The 21,438-nt window shown below is 41.5% G+C and overlaps 1 protein-coding gene across 1 annotated transcript in view; it reads right to left on the bottom strand.

Annotated features, from left to right (window-relative positions):
* fgfrl1a (fibroblast growth factor receptor like 1a) overlaps positions 1–21,438 on the bottom strand; it is a 75,397-nt gene that overhangs the window by 32,932 nt on the left and 21,027 nt on the right. Inside the window, exon 3 of the mRNA XM_067599835.1 lies at positions 13,739–14,011. Within this exon, the coding sequence (XP_067455936.1) occupies positions 13,739–14,011 (273 nt within the window). The remainder of the gene's footprint in view (positions 1–13,738; positions 14,012–21,438) is intronic.

Raw genomic sequence — 21,438 nt, 5'->3', positions numbered from 1 at the left:
GTTCTGCTTACACTGCATGTCACTGTGATCCCTGCTGGAATGTATCAAGGCCTTAAAACAAGTCACAATTCAAAGCAAGTACTGATACTCTTATGTGTGAGTGTGTCATATGCATGTCCACAAGCGTGTGTATGTGCTTGTTTGCTTTGTGCATGATGATTTGTGTGAATGAATTTTCCCTCATAGAGCTTTTTCATGCTTGAGAGTGTGCTTACATGTGTGTTTACATGCCCTTGTGCGTATTTAAGCGTGTGTTTTGAGAATATGCGGTTCTCCTTTTTAACTTCAAAGATGTTGGCACGCTCTGCTGTGTGAGGCTACATGCTGACAGGCTGTCTTTGATGAACAACTATTTACAACAATGTAAAACTAACCCACTCATCATGATGCACCGCTGGGCAATGTTTCAACATGACTCACCCCCAACGCCTGCTTTGTTCAACACACATTTGTGTTACTCGGAGCTGTTTGTGTTTGTGTAACAATGCGTTTTTTTTTTTTTAAAAGGCCGTATCCAGTGGGATGCCCTCTCGCCGCTCGCTTACATATGTCAGGACTTTTAGTCAAGGAGTGTATGTGCGCATGCCTGCTCCGAGTATAGATTCTGAAACTGGGTAAAACTAAGTAACACAATGCAACAGGCAGTGTGTTCATGTGTAAACAGGCAACGCACATCGCTGCCGTCACGTGAAAATCTCGTCACCCCCGGGGTCGTCTACGGGTCGAGGGAATTTCACGCCATTTAGGTTCGCAAAATCCTTTCAAATCTCTTTAGGATACATTCAGAAATACGCTTTTTTAGAGTAAGCACAACACTATATTTCTTAGTTTGTGAAATGGTGTCATTTTAGTTATCACATGCTCTGAGTCTCAGACGGATAGATACAGAAAACTAGTAGTAGTACAGTAGGAGGAGGAGGAGGGTCCGCGTGGGCTGACAGGGGCTTAACTCTGTGGCTTGTTCTCATCGTTTAACAACATGCCTGACAGCATCTACACATCCTCCACTCTCTCTTCCCTTTCTTCATACTTCTGTTTCCACTTGTTGTGAGAGCTTTGGTCTTGGGGCCAGGAGAGGAGTTACAGCACACAACTGAAAAAGGACACACTCGGCTTGTCACGGTGGCTTAAATCCAACAAATGTTGGCATGAAGCGCCGCAAACGCCCATCAAAGTAACACTCGCATTCAGAGAAATTGTCCGATGACATTAGTCTTGAATGAAAGCATGGACGATGATCTGTTAATAGCTCAAAACCTCTGGAGCTGAAAGGAATTTAAACAGCGGAGAAATTCGGTGTACGTGTTACAGAATGAGCCACAAAGGGACGTGTGATCAATGAAATTAGACCCACAGAGATGTAAGTTCATATGAAAACAAATGAACAAAAATCTACAAATATAACTACACACACACACACACACACACACACACATACACACATAAATGCAAAATAGAGTCAAAACAAAGGAATGTAGAGAAGAGATTATGGTCATGGCCACAGTGTGTGTGTGTGTGTATCAGTTTTCAGCATGCTGTCACACTGATCAAACTTCAGGCTGATAGCCGAGGCGCCGCAGAACCATCACAGTGTTTGCCTAAGAACTACGGGGAAAACTGCACACCGCACACACACACACATCTAATCTAGAGAACACAGCAAAAACATATTGTGCATGTATTTATGTGAAATATAATGCGATGGAATGCAGCGACATTATGCAAGTAAGTACATGCAGACACACACACACACACACACACACACACACACCTGATGGCTCGGAACAAAACCAGCCTGTTGAAACATTTCTTGTTTTACAGTGACATTGTCTGTTTCAAATTACACACTGTACAATATCATGAGGCACTTCAGTCAAGAGTCATTTTCTCTAATCGTGATTTTTTTTTTTTCGTGTGTTTTTTTCACTTCAGTTATGTTAATGTTTAAAAATACAAGTGATAACGCATTTTATCAAACTTCCTGAGGCTGAGATATGAGATATGGCCCAGTGGCAGATTTAAACACCAGTTTAGTCTACCCGCCTCCCACAACCACATGACAAGAAAACAATGAATAGGCAACAAGGTTTTATCAAACCCAGATAAAACACTGGCTTTGGGATACATAGCTGAAACTGTGATAAACCCTTTGATAAGTGGAACAAGTTTTTCCATGCCTGCTGCTTTTTTCTGCTTTTATCATCCCTTCTGAATGCGAGCGTTTTTTTTTTTTTTTTCTCCGTTGCATCCCGCCTTCTTGTTGTCAGTGAGGTGAGATTGGAAAAGCCAGATGTAACTGCTGGAATCTGAAGAGTGACAAAAGATTGAAGATTGAAAGGGGGGGGTGGGGGGGGGGGGGGGGGGGGATCTTGCTCTTCACGTCGTCATTAAGACATCAAAGCGGCTGCGGAAGATTCGGGGGCTTTTGAGCGCTGACACAAATGCATTCTGCGGGAGAAGAGTAACGAATGAGAGGAGAACGGGAGGGGAAAGAAAGGAGAGAAAGAGGGGAGAGGAGGAGGGACGTTGCGTGTTGAAGAACCAGTCTTTGGCTTTGATGACGGCGCAGTGAGCGAAGCAGTAAAAAAGCAGACAAAAGTTTCTAAAACTTCAAAAGAAACCTTTTTTGTAGCGCAGGTCCGCTCTCTCTTTCTCCTTGATTCTTCCATTCTCTCCTCTCCCTCCTCTCTTCAAACATGTCTTTGCTAATTGCCAAACCCTGTTCTGCCCTTCGTAAGCTCTCCACTCCTCTCAGGTCTATTCAGCAGGGGGGTTGTTACAGCGGGAAGGCCTAATAACACGCTCTAAGTGGGACAATGGAGCCTGCAGGGCCAGTGACAAAATCCCAGCCCTAATGAGAAAAGACTCCTTCAGCGAACAAGCAGGTCTGTCAATAGACTGGCCTATTATGGAGTTAGAGGGTGGGGGGGGGTGGGTGGGCTGGAAGCAGTATGTGAGTGTGTGTGTGTGTTTTTGGTGTTTAAGTTATGGGTGCATCAGTCTATGTATGTGATAGAGACATAAAGTAATACAGAAAAAAGTAGTGCATGAAATGGAAAAAGTCAAAGAAAGAAATAGGAAGCAAACTTTGCGTGCATGTTTGTGTGTCTGCGTGAGTGTGTGTGTGTGTGCATGTGTGTGTGTGTGCTGGTACCTCCTGAGGGTAACAATAGTGAACAGGACTAATCCTCCAGACCGTATAATGGCCACTAAGCTGTCTATTCAGAAGTACACAGCACCCCTGCTAACTGCTCAGATCAGACACGAATACCCGCGCTCACGCATTCACATTCTTCTTTTTATCTGAGTTTTTCTTGATTTTGTTCTTTTTTCTCTTTGTTTTCTTCGATCTCTTCTGACTTCCTCTTCATTATCTTCTTCTTACTTCTTTCCCTTTTCTTCTGTTTCTACTTTCTTCAGGTTCTGCCTCATCCATTCCTTCATATATCTATCTACATCTCTTCATCCTCTTGATGTTTGGGTATTTGATGGAAGTTTTTGACTCTGTTCCTCCATCTGTCGTGCTCCCTGCCTGTCCCTCCTCCTTCTAATCTAATCTTCGTAATCCTCATCTCCTCTCTTGCTCTTGCCTCTTCTCCTCTTTCCTCCCTTCTTCCCCACCTCCTCCCCCCATCCCAATAATTTTTGCACTGTGTGTGTGTGTGTGTGTGTTTGTTTGCATTGATGAGGTTCTGGAGAGGTTAACCCTTCTGCCGTGAGAATGTGGAGACATTGGAAGCGACTCAGCCAAGGATGCTAAAGCACCTCGTTTCTTTTCACTTGTAGGCGGGTTGGTGAGGAGCCGGTGGGTGGTGAGTGAGCGAGTGAGTGAGGGGTGTAGGACGCATTTCCCATAAGCACCACTCTAAGAGCAGTGAGTGTCTCCTTGAGAGGAATGGTTGATGTCTTTCACATGTCTGAACCTCCCTTGTTTAATCACTACATCACACTCATTCAGTAGCTTACTCACTTACACACTCACTTTATTACTGGAATCCATTAGCAGTTTGATAAAAATACTTTAATCAGAACTTTGATTATTGATATGCTCTCGTGTTATTTATCAAACAGTTACAACAAACTTGTCACTGCTACAGAAATACCAAGATTTGGACCAAGTTTTTTTTTTTCTTTTTCAGGTTGCTAAACAAATTTTAAGATGTTATTTTGTCTTCTGATAGCTGGGACACGATATTGTGTGAAATATTTCAATAAAAGTGCAGATACTTGAGTTTCGTTACTGATACTAAAACAATATTTCTACAAAACCATTTTTTTAACGTACGAAGCCAAAGTTCTCAAATATCAAAATTCAAGCAGCCATATAAGAACTTAGTTAGAACTCTAGTTTACTGCTGGTAATTTAAAGAAAATGAGGAACTTTTTAATGAACTATATGTGACCGATCATTCAGTGCGATTTTTAGTATACGCCACCGACAGACTCGTTTCTGTTTTCAGGCTTCATACGCCGCCCTAACGACTGATAGAATGTGTTATTATTTCTTTTACTTTTTAATCAGTTAACTTATAACTGATAAATAAATTATAACTCAAATAACTAATTTTTGCAGCTCCGTTTCCATGAGCCGTGCTTTCTTCTTTTTTGACGTGCCAGATTACACTTTACCTCATTATCACTCATATTTCTGCAGTTTTCTCTGCACCCACTTCATTTCTCTGCCTCCCCCTTCTCTCAGCTTTTGTTACTGTTGGACTCACACTGAGAAACTAGGTCTTAATTACATTAAACAAACTGAGGAACTGAGATACTTTAAAGCAGCCCACATCCTCAAATATTCAGTTTCACATAGTTTTATTCATACTTAGGACAGAGTGTACTTCATGATATGAGTAATAGGGCACCAAACGACCTGTGTTAAATTCTGCTACATTTGTTACCTATTATACTTATATTTTTTTACCAAAAGGATGCCCACTAAGCCAAAACACACAAAAAGAAGTAAAGTTACACCTCATATTAGCAATAGGAGAGTTGCTGTGGAAACCCAGAGTGAAAACATGTTTCCTTTAGAGTTTGTGAACAGCTGGCAGATGAAGTTAAAGGCAAATTCCACCCTGAAACAGAATTTACAAGGGATGGACGAGAAGGGCAAAGAACGGGATGACATCTTGTTGTTACAACCAAAAACTGATGCATGTAATTTGATGATGCTTCCGTGTTTATTTTTTTTAAATCAATTACATGTATCAACAAAAAAAAAAGAACAAACTCTACTGGTGGCTGTAAGCTGGAGAACCTGAAAGCAGTTTTCTCCAGTCGATATGATGTGTCTGACTCAGCAGCTATGTAGCATCGGAGCACGCTTGAGTGAGAGGAGAAGGAAGATTTGAGAGACGGAATGTAATTCGGGGGGCCGAATTGAAGAGATTTCAAGCTTCACTGAGAGATAGTAGCATTTAGACTCTCCAAAGTCATAGGAAATGTATGCATGACTTCTGTTTTTGGGGTGGATTTTCTCTTAAGAATGACTCACTGCTCAGGTCTCATGGAAAAGGCCCGCTGACTGACAGATGGCATCTAGCATGGAGAATTGAAGTCAAAACTAGCAGAGGGTATTTAAGATCCATTAGGGGTCTATGAGAGATTTGCTTGGCATACAATCAGTAGATGTGGACTATACTCACTTACTCACTCATGCATGTGCACACACACACACACACACACACACACACACATACACACATGCACAAAATGTAAATGGAGCATGAAGGCAAACAGACGGGGGGGGAAGAACGAGGAGCTGAAAGATGTTTCGGAGAAAAGACGTCTTCCATCGGCCGGTGGAGCCTGAGGAATACGACGCTGGGAGAGGGAAGGAAAAAGGAAAGGCGGGAATGATGGGAAAGAGTTGAGGTGGGTAAGAGGGAAGACAGACAAATTCAGGTGAGAGGGTGAAGGAGGTTAGATTAGGGGGGGTGAGAAGGGGGAGAAAAGAAAGAGGAAGACAGCAGGAGAGAAGAGAGAGGGTGAGGATGAGGATGGATGAGGAATAAAGCAGCATTCATGGTATTGTGGAGTAGGACAATGAAGCTTTACAAATGTATAAACCCTCTAGGGAACAAAATTGTGTGTTCTTGTTGTAAGGCACAAATCACTTCTTGCAAAAACAAAGCAAAGTCTGTAAGGTCCTCAATAATTTGTGTGTGGTTTCATGTTTTTGTCTTGTTTGTTGTTGTAGTGTAATTACACTGCACTTGCCACTGACTATCAATCAAAGTGAAGGATACTGTAATATGTTTTCAGCTTTCTCCAGTCTGTTGATTTAAAGCTGTGTTCCTATTGATACAGTAGACACACATCTCACTCTCCCTACAATGTTAAAGATTTAAGTGTGACATCTCAACCGGTTAGAACACGCGTTTCCAAATCCTCTAAACTTTTTTTTTTTTTGGTTCTTCAGATTTGTTGACTTCTCCAGACTGAAGCCAGGAAAAAAAAAAAAAAACAGAAGCTTTATTCTTTCCTCTCTCTGTCTCTCCATCCTGTCCATCTTCTTTCCGTCTCTTTGCTGGAAGTGAAACGAGGCAGAACGAGAGGATGTGGGACAGACAGCCATGAAATGGAGGCCAGGGCCCCTGAGGAGTGTGTGATGGTGTGTATATGTATGTGTGAATAAAAGCTCCTATCTCTGTGTGGGCATCTTCATGTTGTTCACGTCTGTCTGTGTTGCGTGTAGGTGTGTGCATCCACCGTCCAGCCCTGTTGATATATGCGCAAAGATATGGTAAAATATATATCTTTGTGCATCTGATTGTGTGTTTGTCTCGACTGGACTCGACAACAAGGCAGAAAACAGCTTTTGAAACTCGACTCCGTTCTTTCTTCCTCGTTCCCACACACGGTTTCGTACGAGCCAGCATGTTTACATCTCTGCTTCTTCACGGTGCCACCCTGATTTCCGGAGGAAAGGCTTTAACTAACTCGCTGTAAGGGCGGCGTGTTGTTAAAACAGATCTGACGCAGAGCAGCACGGAATGACTCTGACTTGCACTCACTCTTTCAAATCCATCTTATCTTAATTAATGCGACTATTAACGAATACATCATCGAGTTTTGCCAAATTCTGACCAGTTGTGCAGCAGTTATGCCTTCAAAAATGATGTTTTTGCTTGTGTAAGATGCTTATAGTGTGATCACAGTGTTCCTGGATCAGTTCTGTCAAATAAAATCTTTAAACATAAACACCATACATTAACATTTTGTTAAATCAGACAGCATAACCAGATATATATCACATTTGACTGACCTCTTTCATCAGATTTGATTTAATATACCGTGTATATCTGTAAAAATGCCTCATGTTTTGCTGTTACGAACAAACAGAAAGAAAATAAGTAAAACTGTGAAGATCTTGTTTAGGCCTTCCAAGTTTGGAAGCTCTTGACAATGTAAACTCAAAAAATTGCAGCAACATTTCCTGTCCTCCTTCAATATTAACTCTTTCAGGGAACAATACTGTCCGTATCGTATGCTTCTTGAATGGAACACTATAACTATAAAAGGCTTTTTTTTTGTTTAATAATTTAGAAGGTATTCATATGCTCAAATCAAATAAAGGTGAAGAAGCTGTCCATTGACCTTTAGTATTTTTTTTTTTATCCAGGTAACAACAAAGAAGCGAGGGGGAAGCACAGAAACTTCTAGTGGAATTATATTCTAGGCTAGTAAAAGCAACAATATAGTTCAAGAGGAGGGGGGTTAAACCACTCGATGATTTCTGGGCAGCTTTTTAAAATAACATCTTTGTCATGTTCTGTAAATCATGATTGAGACCCCCCCCCCCCCTTGAAAATCCCCAGTGAGGCCTCAAACCCTCAACTGAACACCAGCCGAGCGGCTCCTCCAAGCCAGCGAGCTGCAGCGCTGTGTTCACTCCATGCATTTTTCTGCCATTAGTGAGAGAGTGCTGTGTGTAACCTGAGCAGAAGAATCTGGTGGTAGAAATACTAAATCCACAACACACATACACACACACACACACACACACACACACACACACTCACACACATTCAGAAAAAACACTGCAAGAAGGGCACAGATGGGCTGGTGTGTTTGTAAGTAGGTAAGTGAGGGTATGTGTGTGTGTGTGTGTGTGAGAGAGAGAGACAGGCTCTGCGCAATCACACACACTAATACATTTCTGTGTGTGTATGACTCACACCAATTAGGCTGCAAACCTTGGCCACCTTTACATCCTCTCCAGACGAGGCACCAGATATCTCAATTAAAAACTCCGAAATTTGAGAGCACAAAAACAAAGGAGGTATCAGGATGGAGGGAGGGATGGAGGAACTGAGGGATAGAGAGATGATGTTGGTTTGCAACCTGATCTGATATGTTAGTTTCTGGCCGGAAGACAGCTGCAGTCTCAGGCATACAATATAGTTAAATGGAGATAGAATAAACCTGAATGAAGAAGTGGATGCATATAGTAAAACAAAAATAGACTGAAACAATAATTGCAAGTCGTTTAGTCTGCATGCAACATCGCATTGAATCGTCATGACATACAGGGCTGAGCAGTGTGATGTCAGGATTGATTAAGAAATAACTGATTTGAGTTGAGTTTAGCAGCGTTAGCGGACTAAAACTGGCATAAAACCACACCAATTCATTTGAGAAAATGTAGAACAGCATCATTTTTTTTTCTGAATATGTTTTCCATTTGTCACGTTTCATCTCGTCACGTTTCATCTCCATTTTTCTAATTTCAACATTCATTATGTATCTGCCGCTTGAGGAGCGCAAATCACGCACAACCTCATTTACTCAAACATACAGTCTACGTTTGATATCTTTCTCTGCTTCTCTTTCTTCTTTGTTCTCCAATTATGACCAGATGTCGGCTGCTGCGGTTGAGCTCTTAAATCACCACAAATCATCACACCAGTCACTTATGAATGGACCTGCACGCACACACACACACACACAAGCAAACACACGCACTCAAATACAAGTGTGCATTGATGAACATGTTCATTAAAACTCAAAACTGCATTCTTACATGCACACACACACACACACACACGCATGCACACGACTCCACAAGCATGCACACACACACAACTCCAAACCACTTCCTTCCTTCCTTCTTACGCATGGCTTCCCAACTTTGCTCCAGACACGCTCCCATTGTCATCACATCTGGTTTGAACTATAAATTTTCTATCATTGACTCTTCTGGGAGGAGGGAAACAATTTCAAAATTTCATACAAGCGAATAGGAAATTCAGACAGCAGAGAGAAAGAGTTGAGTAAAGGAGAGAAAAAGAAAGAAGAGATCAAGAAGCAGAGTGGGAGGAAGAAATGAGAGCTCTCCTGGCGTTCGGTTTTTTGAAGGACAATGAGGTTTGTGGAGCAGAAAAAAAAAAAAAAATCTTTCTCAGTTTCACTTTACTGGTGGTCCCATAAATCTGAGCACACCAACGCATACATACACTCATACGTAGACACGAGCCCTCAGATAAACAAGCACACACACGCACACACAGACTATTTACTCGCGCAAACATTTGCCAACCTCCACACAATAAAAGAACAAACATTTCAAGGAATCTTCTAATTTTCCCCCGCCAACAAAAGCCGGCCTTCACAAAACGCCTCTCCATTGCTTCAGCAACTGGGCAGCGGTACAGTGGATGTTTTACGGTAATCAAATGCTATTATGTCCGGGAAAAATGGGAAACTGTGAAAATATTGATAAAACGTGGTCGGGGGGAAAAATGAGCCTGCTGACTGTGAAAGGAGGAATGAAGGCCGAGATTGAGTGCTAATAGGAAAAAGGTGTTAAAGATATTTTGGGTTAGAAATTGAGAGGGAAAGACAATAAGACGCAGGTGTGGGCTCATTATTGTGCGGTCATAGAATAATTACCGCAGGACCACACAGAAGAGGAGAAGAGATGAAAGCAGAGCGAAGGAGGTGAGAGGATAGGAAGGGAGGAGAGGGCGACAAAGCAAAATGGCAAAGAGGAAACCACTGGACGTTCGGTCATAAACCGATACACAGGCCACTGGATCACTGGATTTAGACAGAGACAACTGCACCCATACATGCATCCATTCCCCCCATGCTTTGGACATCATTGTGTATGCAGATTGTTCCAGCTATGAAAACAACGCTTTTCACGCTAACTACCTCTCCAAGGAGATGCTGTGGTATGATTCCTGGCTTGAATTACAGAAAGGGGTCATCTTTGAAGGTTAACATGCTGGAGCAAAGAGTATTTCTGGGTACCATTTGTGTAATCTGCAAAAGTAGTGATGTAGCCTCATATGCTTGTACTGCATTTGAACTTTGCTTTGGTACATTCATTAACTGTCTGCAGTTTTCTTGATGTGGGGAATATGACGTACTGTTGTGTAAAAGCTTTGTTACTTTGCCTGAAAGATGGGGAACAACAAATTTTTTAAATTCATTTTGTTTTCTGAGGGCAATTTCGACCAGAATGAGTCAGCCTTTGCCAATATAACATGTTTCAGGAATTTACATAGATTTTAAGTGCACCACTACAGGGAACCTATTATACTCATTTCCAGCTCTATATTTTTAATATGGGACTCCACTAGAGTAGCTTTGTGTTATTCACAGTTCAAAAAACTCCTTACTTATCTTATACCGGCCCTTTATGCAGCCCCTCAGTTCAGCCTCTGTCTCTTAACAGGCAGTCTTAGCTTCTGTCTCCCCTCCTGATGAGCCCACTCTCTTCTGATTGGCCAGCTTTCCAGAAGCCTGCTGAGGGGCAGCTGTATCAGAATTGCGTTAAGTTACTGTTGAAGAAAACCCAACATTTCCTGCTTTACTGCTTCATATTAAAAGCTTTTAAATTACTAAATAATGGGAGACTTTTATTGTGAAGAATTTATAGGAAATGAAACGCGTTCATGACCGATTGAGTGGAGCTTTGTTAGCAGTGCTATTATTCAATAAAAACAGTTCTACACAACAAGATTTGGAGGTATTTGGAGCTCTTTGTTCAGTGGATCAATTAGAAATGATGCAGGGAGGAATACTACAAGCAGAGGCAGCCACACTGATGATGATGTTTGATGAAGAGCTGCAGACGACCAGCACACCTCCAACAGGTAAACAACTTATTTTGCTTTGCCCTACTGTGCAATGGAAAAACACTCACAGTGTGCCAGTTCAACTCGAGTCATGGCTCAGCGTGAATACCTCCAAAACAATGGGAAATGCCATGAAGTGGCCATTATGAAGTGCCATTAGTGAAGTGGCGTGGCGTGACGTTAGCTCGGGCTGAAATAGAAAAAAAATTTGGAAACCGAGTGTTCAGAGCCGTCTGAAGCCGGTGCTTTTTGTTCACAGGGATTACTTCTACATATGTTTACCTCATTATTTAACACTTTGGCCATGTTTAATACTAACATCTGGCATTGTAACATTATATATACATGACTGAAAATAAGGAAAAGCATAATAGGTCCCCTTTAAGCACCTTAACGTTCCTGATCAATTTGGTACTTCTATATTATTGTAGGTGCATTTGTACTTTTGTCAAAGAATAAAAGAGAGATAAAATGTTTTTTTTGTTTCACATCTGTACATGATTGCAGACATAATAAAGCACTGTTTGGACACCCTGGCGGTTTTCATTCAAATAATGCAACACCCTCATGTAGTAGGGCGGCTTGGTTGACTAGAGGTTTAAGGTGCAGACCATGAACTGCAGCTTTCGTAGTTTGAGTACAGGGACCATTGTTGCAAATCGTTCCCCATCACTCTCTTCTTTCGTTTCCTGTCATCTCACTACTATCGACTCTAAAATATAGATGCATACCACAAAAATACTAACTATCTCAACTAACAACTCTTGCTTTGCCTCATGTGGGTTTACCCAATCCATTGTTTCTGAGGCATGTGTGTGTTTGTGTGCTTATGTGAAACTGAATGAAAGGGACAGTGAATGAAAGCGAGAGAAAGCGAAAGAGAGGCAGCAGCTGTCTGCCTGGATGACCTAAGCGGCAGCTGTTGCCCCCCCCCCACCCCCACCCGCCCTCCTGTCCTCTGTATGCCAGCCCGTGTTTGAAGTTCAGGTCAAGACCGATGCTGCTTTGGATCGCATACCGATAATGATTACTGGAGAATAAAAGGATACTATTTACTGCTAAACAAAGGGAACACACTTTCTCAGTATCCCATAATGTCATTCAGTTTTCTGCCAGCGGTGCTTCTTTTAAGATTCCCACTTTGGTAAAAAAAAAAAAAAAAAAAATCTTATTACACTGTTAGCTTGGGTGGATTTATCAATACACTGTAAACATGTACCCTCAATAATCATTAAGATACAGAAAATATCGGCTGGTAATATCTGTATTCCAGCATTTTACACAAGCCTGTCTTTGAAGTGCCGACGCTGGACAGAGAGAGATGCTTTAGTCAGATTCTCTGGAACGCTGTGCAGCCTCAATCTCCCTGTTGGCATCCACTCTACAGACTGAAACCTGACACACACACACACACAAACACACACATACACACACGCATACTGTAGGCCAACAGACACACATACAGAGTGCTATGTACACAAACACGTGGAGTGATGGACACCTACAGCACGCAGACTCAGACACACACACAGACTTGCATGTGTAAATGTGTGCAGACACAATCTTGTTTACATGGATGAGAGTTGAGGGAAGTGGCTATTTGAGTCGCGGTACAGAAAGAAACACAATCCTGTATTTGAGCAGCAAGGTTGTCGAAGTCCACAGGGTCACAGACTACAGCGGCCAAACAAAAACACAGAGTCTGTACAATGGAGACAAATGCATGAACAGACACACACACACAGACGTAATGACAACTGCCCTTTGGACAGCGAGTTGGAAAATTTATCATGTAGAGAAAAAAGAACGGTACCCAACAATGTCTCTTTTATAGTGACATCAGTATTGAAGCGCACACACACACATACAGGCACACACAGACATGACATTCCTTACTACACTGACGCAATGTCCTACACGCAAACACAGGCAGCGTAGAAACACAACTGTCTCCTTTAACAAATGCCTCATTCATAATCATACAGGAACACACAAGCACAACAATTGTGGTCACACACACACAACCATAATAACTCAGACAAAGGCAGTGCTTCATTGTCTGAAGAACTACACAGACTTGATTACTGAATAATGACCCCGCTAATCTAACCTGGCTTATTATACCCTAGTAACTCACACTGCGGAGCCAAGCATGAAAAAAGAAAGAAAGAAGAGGAAAATAAAGTGAGAAAGACACAAACCATGTGTAATGATGAAGAGAAGTACAGTAGACCAAAGGCAGACTAAAATTAATGGGAGGGAAGCAAGAGAAGATGAGAGAAATAAAAGAAAAGAAAAATGTTGAGATTTGTCCATGGATGGCTGGTTTTTATCAGCCTGTCATGATTCAAACACACACATACACACTCTCTCGAACGTACGCATACACAACTCACCCCTCCTTAAACAGTTTTTCTGTGTAACTGATGACATTGATAGATGTGTTACAATTAGTTTGAAAAACGTCATGCAGCACATAACTTTAAGGAAAACAAATCTGCCTTATAGTTTGTAATTTAATAGCTCTGAAGTAATATATCTAGTCTCTAAAGGTGTTTTTCTATTATGATTTCTTTGAATGTTTTGCCATTTTGTCCAAAGTACGGGCATCTCATGTCAAAGTAACATTTGTTTTTGGTTCCACTTACCTATAATGATGAGTGTGTAGTTGATGTTCACGCTACCAAACCCATTAGTCGCTTTACAGATGTAAGTCCCCGCATCGTCAGTCTCCACTTCTTTGATACGCAGAGCGTGCTGTAACACCCTGAACCGTGTCCAGCCACTGTGGATGTTGCGGCCGTCTTTGGTCCACATGATGAGCGGTGGGGGGTCGCCCTCTACGGGGCAGGGCAGCTTCATGGTGCGACCCAGGCGGACACTCTGTCGGTGGGCCACCCGTTCTGACACCCTGGGTGGACCTGGAGGGCGGGAGAAAACAGGGAGAGTTCATGAGATTATGAAACACGCCATAAAACATTCTGACATGTACAGATAAATTGTTTTAAACACTCTACTCCCTCCTCAGACTTATTTAAGAAATCACATTACTGCAGAAAGCAGCAACAACAGCCAAAAAACAATCGGGTTATTTAAGGGCACGCAAGTGTTGTAAATGGAACTTTTCATATTTGCTTACAGAAAATGGTTGTTTTTGAACTGGGTAGAACTGGGAATCACTGAGTAGTAGTTAGTCCAGATAGTGTCCACACTGTCTGACTGACATGTTTAAATAAGGTGCAACAGGATCCCATGTGCAATAAGTCCTCTTAATTCCTCTACATTACAAACTTCCTCTTGTTTCCTCACACAGCTTAGCACTTTATATTTTTAACAAACATGCTTATTGTCTGAATTGCGTGCATAGGGCCACTCTGACGCTCACGTAAGAAGATGAGATATCAACATTTGTGCTCACATTCACACTAATTTCCCAGATACAAGCCTGTATTAATGTTACACCAATGTAAAAAAAAAGTTAGTTGCCCCTACTTGCCCCTAAAACTGCCAATAACCAGATTAGCTCACTGTGCTCCGGTTTGACATATTATACTTAGCCGCATCCCCGCAGTAATGGGTGTGTTGAGAAACTGAAGTATTTAGGGGGAAGGCGGTGTCTCAAGAGTGTTAGGATCAAGGTTAGGATGACCTGTCGTAATACCATACATTCTCCTGACATGCCCTCGTTTCCAAGTTTGCAGCCACAAACTTCTCATTTTCGCCTCTATTGTCCTCCAAATATGGCATGAAACCTACAAGAATTATTCTTTAACCTTTAGTTAAGTTCATAATGGCTTAGCTAAAAACTTTGACATTTTAACACAGACAACAATGGCATCCCTAGGGAGCAAACACAAAGCGCAAGCAGTGGGTTTAATATCAACTGAGATGTCGTGTTGAGACATAAAATCAGGCGTGACCTTGACTGCTCAGTAGCCAGTCAACTGTGAAACTGCACACTAGAAAAACAGAGCGGGTGGAAGTGCAGGCTGACTGACCGGGAAAGGTGGGAGGAAATTAGAGAGTGATGGAGACGGGAGGGGGCGGGGGAGAGGGGGGAAGCAAAGTAGGAAGAGAAAAAGGGGAGGAAATAAAGGGAATGAGGGAGGATGGAATTTAAGGGAGTACGTCTGATGAGAGAAAGGGAATAAAATATGGCCGAATCGGAGAGGAGTACAAAGAAAGCCAAACAGGAAGATAAAGAGATGGAAGACGGAGGGGGGTAGGAGTTAGCAAGGTTCAGTGCATTCTGCACATCTCTGTTTGACTTCTCATCACTCCTTTTGGGTTAAAACAATACCCTCCAAATATAGTACTAAAACACATAATAGGCCACCATGTAGCAAACAAAGTGTCCTCTTGTAGACAACAAAGGGCAATTGTATGGAAATCCATCAGAAAACAAGCCCCAGGCACACACCAGGTCACGTCCTGTAGTTTAAGAAACACGTTAAAGGAAGGACAAAGGGTGGTTTGATTTGAACAATGATCCCTGATAGAGTCTTATCCAGCTAAATACATATGGCCTGATAATGAATAGAAACCTATATATGTAAACATTATCTCATATATAAACATTTGACGTGTGTTTTCATTCATTGCACCCTTTGTCTGGTAGTTGCTTATCACAGAGAATTAGCACAGCCTGATGCCAGGCATTGCTTACGGAGGGTTTTAATTTGCCCTTGTGGGGTATAAACAGTTGTAGATTTACACTATTTTGGTATCTTTGTTTGGCTTTTGATTGTACATAGGTGTATATTGCTTTGCACAGGAGGGAAGAATAGAGTAGTCAGATGTGGTCACAGGGAAGCAATAAGTGGTCAATAAAATGAATAAAATAAATAAATAAATAAATAAATAAAGAGCAGGTGATGTCGAGTGCTATCAAGAGAGGTGTTTGACATTTCAGTCTGCAGTAAGTTAGAAATAAAAACCTGTTTTATCACAAAATCATATCAAATCAATCAAAACTATTAAAGATAATGTTATTTTGTTAAATTTTGGTTTGTTCCAACTTGGTCTTATTTTTCATCATTTTGGCCATTATTAATAAGTTATTATGACATTGCACTCACTAACATAAGATACAAGCAGTCAGACTATCCGACAAGTTGTAAACAAGTCGACAGTTAAATATCCCATAATGTCAAATGGGAGATTTCAATTTCCTTTTTGATTATAAAGCAGGTCTAGGTGCTACATAAATACTGTGAAAGTAACTGTGCCTTTCAAACAAGTTGTTTGGACTTTTGTAAGGTTAGGGTTAGGGGAGAGACAGTAGCGGAGGAAACGCTGTGTAGTTGTTGGATGTCAGGAAGCACATTTGTCATTGTACAGCCTTCCAAAGGTTGGATAACATTATCCTCTGCAGTGGACATTGCAATTTACTGGTGAGTTTTACCCAGAGCTACAGGCTAGGCTACAATCTGTTACCTGTGGTTGGCCTGGACATGCATCACTCAGAAAACAGCATGCTCTCGCAAGAACAGCCTGTTCTTGCTAGAGAACAGAAAAATCCTCTTTTGCACAGGAAATTAATTAATTTTAGCAACATGGATTTTTACTTTTTCACATAGCTTTTAGAGGAGCTGGGTAGTTAGCATGAGCAACAATAGCCACCGTGGCTAGAAAAGTAGGGGAACCTACCTACAGGGTGTCAAACTTTAAAAAATTCAAAGAAAATGCTTCACCTTTCATAGCCGGCTCTGGCCAGCTGTCAACTGTCACTAAAATAAAACAAAACAAGGATGTTGATTTATCCCTTCAGTCTGCTGCTGTAGATAGGAGAGATGAATATGGTGAAGCTGAGTAGTATAAATAAAGCTGAGGAGGTTAGAACAGAATATAAAAAAAAAGGAGAACAGTTCCAGTAGTCTTCTAGTATTTGCTGTCACAACGGGCTGTTGTTTTAACAGGAGAGCAGGAGGTGGACACAATGATGGATGGATGGAGGTGAAATGTGTGAAAAAGACATTAGTCACACAGAGATATTCTCGGGAGCCTCTCCTCCTCCTCCTCCTCCTCCTCCTCCTCTCTCCTCCCTCCATCCTTCTCGTTCCTGGACGAGGGAATGTGTTGGTGCAGCTGTATGGCTTTCTCATCAGGGGCCCGACAGCTCACTCCTTTCCTTTCTCTCTTCCTCTATTTCTTTCTCTTTTTTTGTCTGTTGAAGTTTTATTCATTCCTCTTTCTTGCTATTTCCTTTTTATATAACATTTCCTTGTAAAGATACAATATATTCTCCTGTTTCCTCTCACACTACCCCTCCTTATTCTTGCACATTCTTTCACCTCTTTATGTCCAACTTTCACTGCCTTTTCTACACATTTCTTCCTCTCTCTCTATATATAAAATGCCCCTTTAATATTCCTATTCTCTTTCTCTTTCTGTTTATTTCTCCCCCTTTCTCCCTCTAACAGATTGAAATCTCATTCCCCTGAACTCTTACTACTCCCCTGCTACCTCTTTTCTTTTTTGCCCTCTCTTTTTACCCCTCTCTTCCTCTTACTACCCCCTTCTGTCCTCTCTTTTCCCCTGTCATCACTCTTTTCCTGTTTCTCTCTCTGCCTCTATTTTGCTTCCTTACTCCCTGCTCTCTCTTTTCTCTTTCATCGCACTCATTCACACATCCTCTTCGTTTAATGCAGTATCTCTTCTTTCTCTCCAGAGTGATTTACTAGTCTTTTGCCTCTGCACACACACACACACACACACATACACACACACAAAACTCCATCTCTTCCCCAGAGGATCACAGGAGCAGGACCTCTAACTGAACCTCTCAACTTTCGACAGTTAACCTCTCCTACACTCTCCCCCTTTTCTTCCTCTCCTTCTCCTGATGAAGGGAACACAGAGCAGCAGCCTCCTTTACTCCCTTCCTTCACCTCCTCATCGTGGAACTCCTCCTCCTCCTCCTCCTCCTCCTCCTTCTCCTCTTCCCTGGTCCATGACTGAAGTAAAGTCTTTTTAAATATGTCTCTAGGGGTTGAAACTGAAGCGAGTAAAAAATCTATTCTTCTCTTTCACAAGACATAGGGTCAATGTGTATATGAGTGTGCACACACACACATAATGCGCACACACACATAATGCTTCTGAATGTTAGTTTATGTAAGATAAGTGCTACACATTATTCATATAGTCATATTATACAAAATAAGTGTCCATCTTTGTCTGTTTATCTGCTGTGTAGGCAGTCTGTGTCTTTGGATTTGTGTTGTCAGGGAGAGTGCACGGGTTTGTTAGTGTGTGTGTGTGTGTGTGTGTGTGTGTGTGTGTGTGTGTGTGTGTGTGTGTGGGTGTCTGTATGTGTGGGGGGAGAGCAAAGAAAATTGCAGGCCTTTAAACTTCAGTCTGTTTAGTCCATTTGGGGCTCATGGCGCTCACTTGCAACTGGCTCCACACGACAATTTGAAACAACTTGAAGATTGTTTGTCTGTCTCTAGACGCGCATACACACACACACACACACACACACACACACACACACACACACACACACACACACACACACACACACAGACAAAAACGTACACACCCTCCCTGTCTTTCCCCTTAGACACACACTACTCCCACAGAGGCAGAACCTTCCAACTCAGAGCTACACATCCTCTGCATAGATGAAAGCTGAAGGCCAAATAAAGCAGTGCAGAAATCAGTTCATACATTCTGTTCTTTTACAGGTTACTCCCAAAACAACTGCAAAAGCAATCTCTCAATTTCCGTAATCTATGGTAACTTCAGTTGTATTTGGTGCAAAGACAGACAGAGAGAGACGCCTATGATTTGCAATAAAATCATCAGCTCTTTAGGAAATCATATGATGTCCTATTTGATGTGTGCAAGACATAAACTATGGATAAAAACTGTTAAAAACTATATACTTCTTATATGGTACTTTTCGATGAAAATCTAGAAGAAAATAGGAAAAAATAAAGTGTATGGTATAGTAAAAACCTTACAGTTGTACATATAACAACCTCTTTACTTTGTACTACATTGTAAATTTCTTAAAGACCTTCAGTATAAAGTCAAGAGGTTGTGATTAGGGCTGCAACTAACAATTATTTTACATTATCGAGCTGCTGATTATCTCCTGAATTAATTGTTTCGTCAATAAAATGTACGAAAATGTAATGAAAAATGCCTGTTCTGATTACTTAGAACCCAAAGTGACATCTTCAAATGTCTTGTTTGTCATCCAACGATCCAAAATCCAAAGATAGTCAGTTTGCTATCATGTATGTCACAATAAAAGCATCAAATCCTCACATCTGAGGAACAGCAACCAGCAAACATAATCAAGCTTTGAATACACACCAAATACTTGTAAGTAGATCAATTCATCGTTGGTTTGGCTCTGCACATGAGATTTGTTTGCAATTGCCAGCCTTATCCTTTAATGCTTAACTTTTGAGCCAACACGCACGTGAAGTCCTAAAAATGCATTGGATGAAACAAGAGATACTCTTACAAATCAACAAATCCGTCATCATGACAACCAAGCAAACTTCATCTGCTGATGGAAGACCATGTGATATGGTTAAAAGCCCTGAAAAAAACTACTAATTTAGGAGTTTTGGAATAGTTAGCCTAATCTGGTGTAGTCTAATCAATCTAATCGAGTCCAGACTAGTGTACTGATGTCTGATATGGTCTCATACTGTCCAGTGTAGTCCACCAGTCCACTCTACCCATAAGAAATCCGGTTTGCACAAGTCTAGTGCGGTCTAGTCTAATCTACGCATGTCTGGCCCTAGTAACTACAGATTAGGTAATACATCTTCCTGGCTCTGTCTCATCTCAATTAGTCTTCAGTCTTTTATTGTAACACTTTTAACACAATGAATCCATTTGTTTAGTTGTCACTCAAGTGCAGACAGGCTGTTTTCCTTTCTGTAGCCATCAAACACTACTTGTACATTTTTCACACGCTAACATTAACAGATGCGACACAGTTGACTTTAGTATTAACTCAGTTTTAATGTGCTTTCTTTGGTTCTCTGCTCTACATACTTCTTTGAAATTCAAAGATCATTGCCAACTAATGTCAGAGCACAGTGCTGTTTGTTCAAATCAGACTTGCTAATGTCTTTCCCAGACATTTCCATTAGTGAAATTTCATTCATTCATTCATTCAGATTAAGAAGAGCACAGTAAACACCTGCGCTATCAATCATAATGACACAACTCAGGTTTCTTGAAAGCAGCTGAAAAATAGTTTTACCTACCATAAATCCAATCAAGCATTCAAATACATCATTTATTTCATTCTCCTAAGTGCTGAAAAAATACCTGCTAATGTGGTCATGTTTTTGTGTTGCATATTTTGGCAGTGTGTGACAGTTGGGACTGCCCATTATGTCTTGGTTTGGACAGAGAGTTTGGTCTTTTAATGCCCTTAACGTTCCAATGGTCTTAGAGTCAGATGGGTCTGCAGAGTCCAACACAACGTTGTTGTTGGCAGGGAAGTGAGACTGGAGCAAGAGGGGAGAGCTGAGGAATGCTTTTGATGGAGAGCACTTAACAGCGGGACACAGCGTTGATGTACTGCCCTAGGTAAAGGTGTGTGTGTGTGTGTGTGTGTGTGTGTTAGTGTGCGTATGCATGCTGTGCCATGTATCACACCAAGTGTTTCTCAAAAGATTCAAACACAAGCGGATCCTCAGGAGATCATCATTATTATCGAATCACTTTTAAAAGTTACCTTTCTTTCTCTTTGTGCTAAGCTCAGAGTTTATAAAACAGCCACAAGGTTTATCCATCCGCAATGTGTGCACTACTCAAATTACCCCAATACCCGTAAATCCTCCTTTTACGTAACGCTTTCAGTGAAACCCTGTATTCCCAAGCTGTTATGTCTTTGCATCTGGATGCTCTTTATAAACCTGGATCCTGTTATCGAGTCCACAATCTCTAAATTGATTACGACCGTTGAGATTGCTTGTTGCGTGACGCCACACTAACTGAACCGAGTTGTTAACTTTGTAACTTTTCGCCAGGATGCTTACACTGACGGACTTAATCCAACAAAAAATGCCTGAGATCTTACTGACACACACACACTCAGTTGTCTTTCTTTCGCCTGAGGCAACAGGCAGAATGATGAGTACACATTAAACTGTCTTCCTGAAGTGCACACACACACACACACAAACACATAGATACACAGACACTGTCTCGTTCTGACCCAGTCACTTCCTCTCCATCAATAGGTCAACTGCTGCTTGTAACTCCGTCCTGACAGGTAACACTGCGCCTGAGGCTGAGGAGGATACACTGTCATCATTGAAACGCCACATGACACACATACACATCAAACTAATGGCCTACACTTGTCTCT

Source organism: Thunnus thynnus, chromosome 9 (assembly GCF_963924715.1).
Source record: "Thunnus thynnus chromosome 9, fThuThy2.1, whole genome shotgun sequence".
NCBI classification, from domain to species: Eukaryota; Metazoa; Chordata; class Actinopteri; order Scombriformes; family Scombridae; genus Thunnus; species Thunnus thynnus.
The sequence above is the reverse complement of the archived record's forward strand: the minus strand, read 5'-3'. Positions and strand labels throughout refer to the sequence as shown.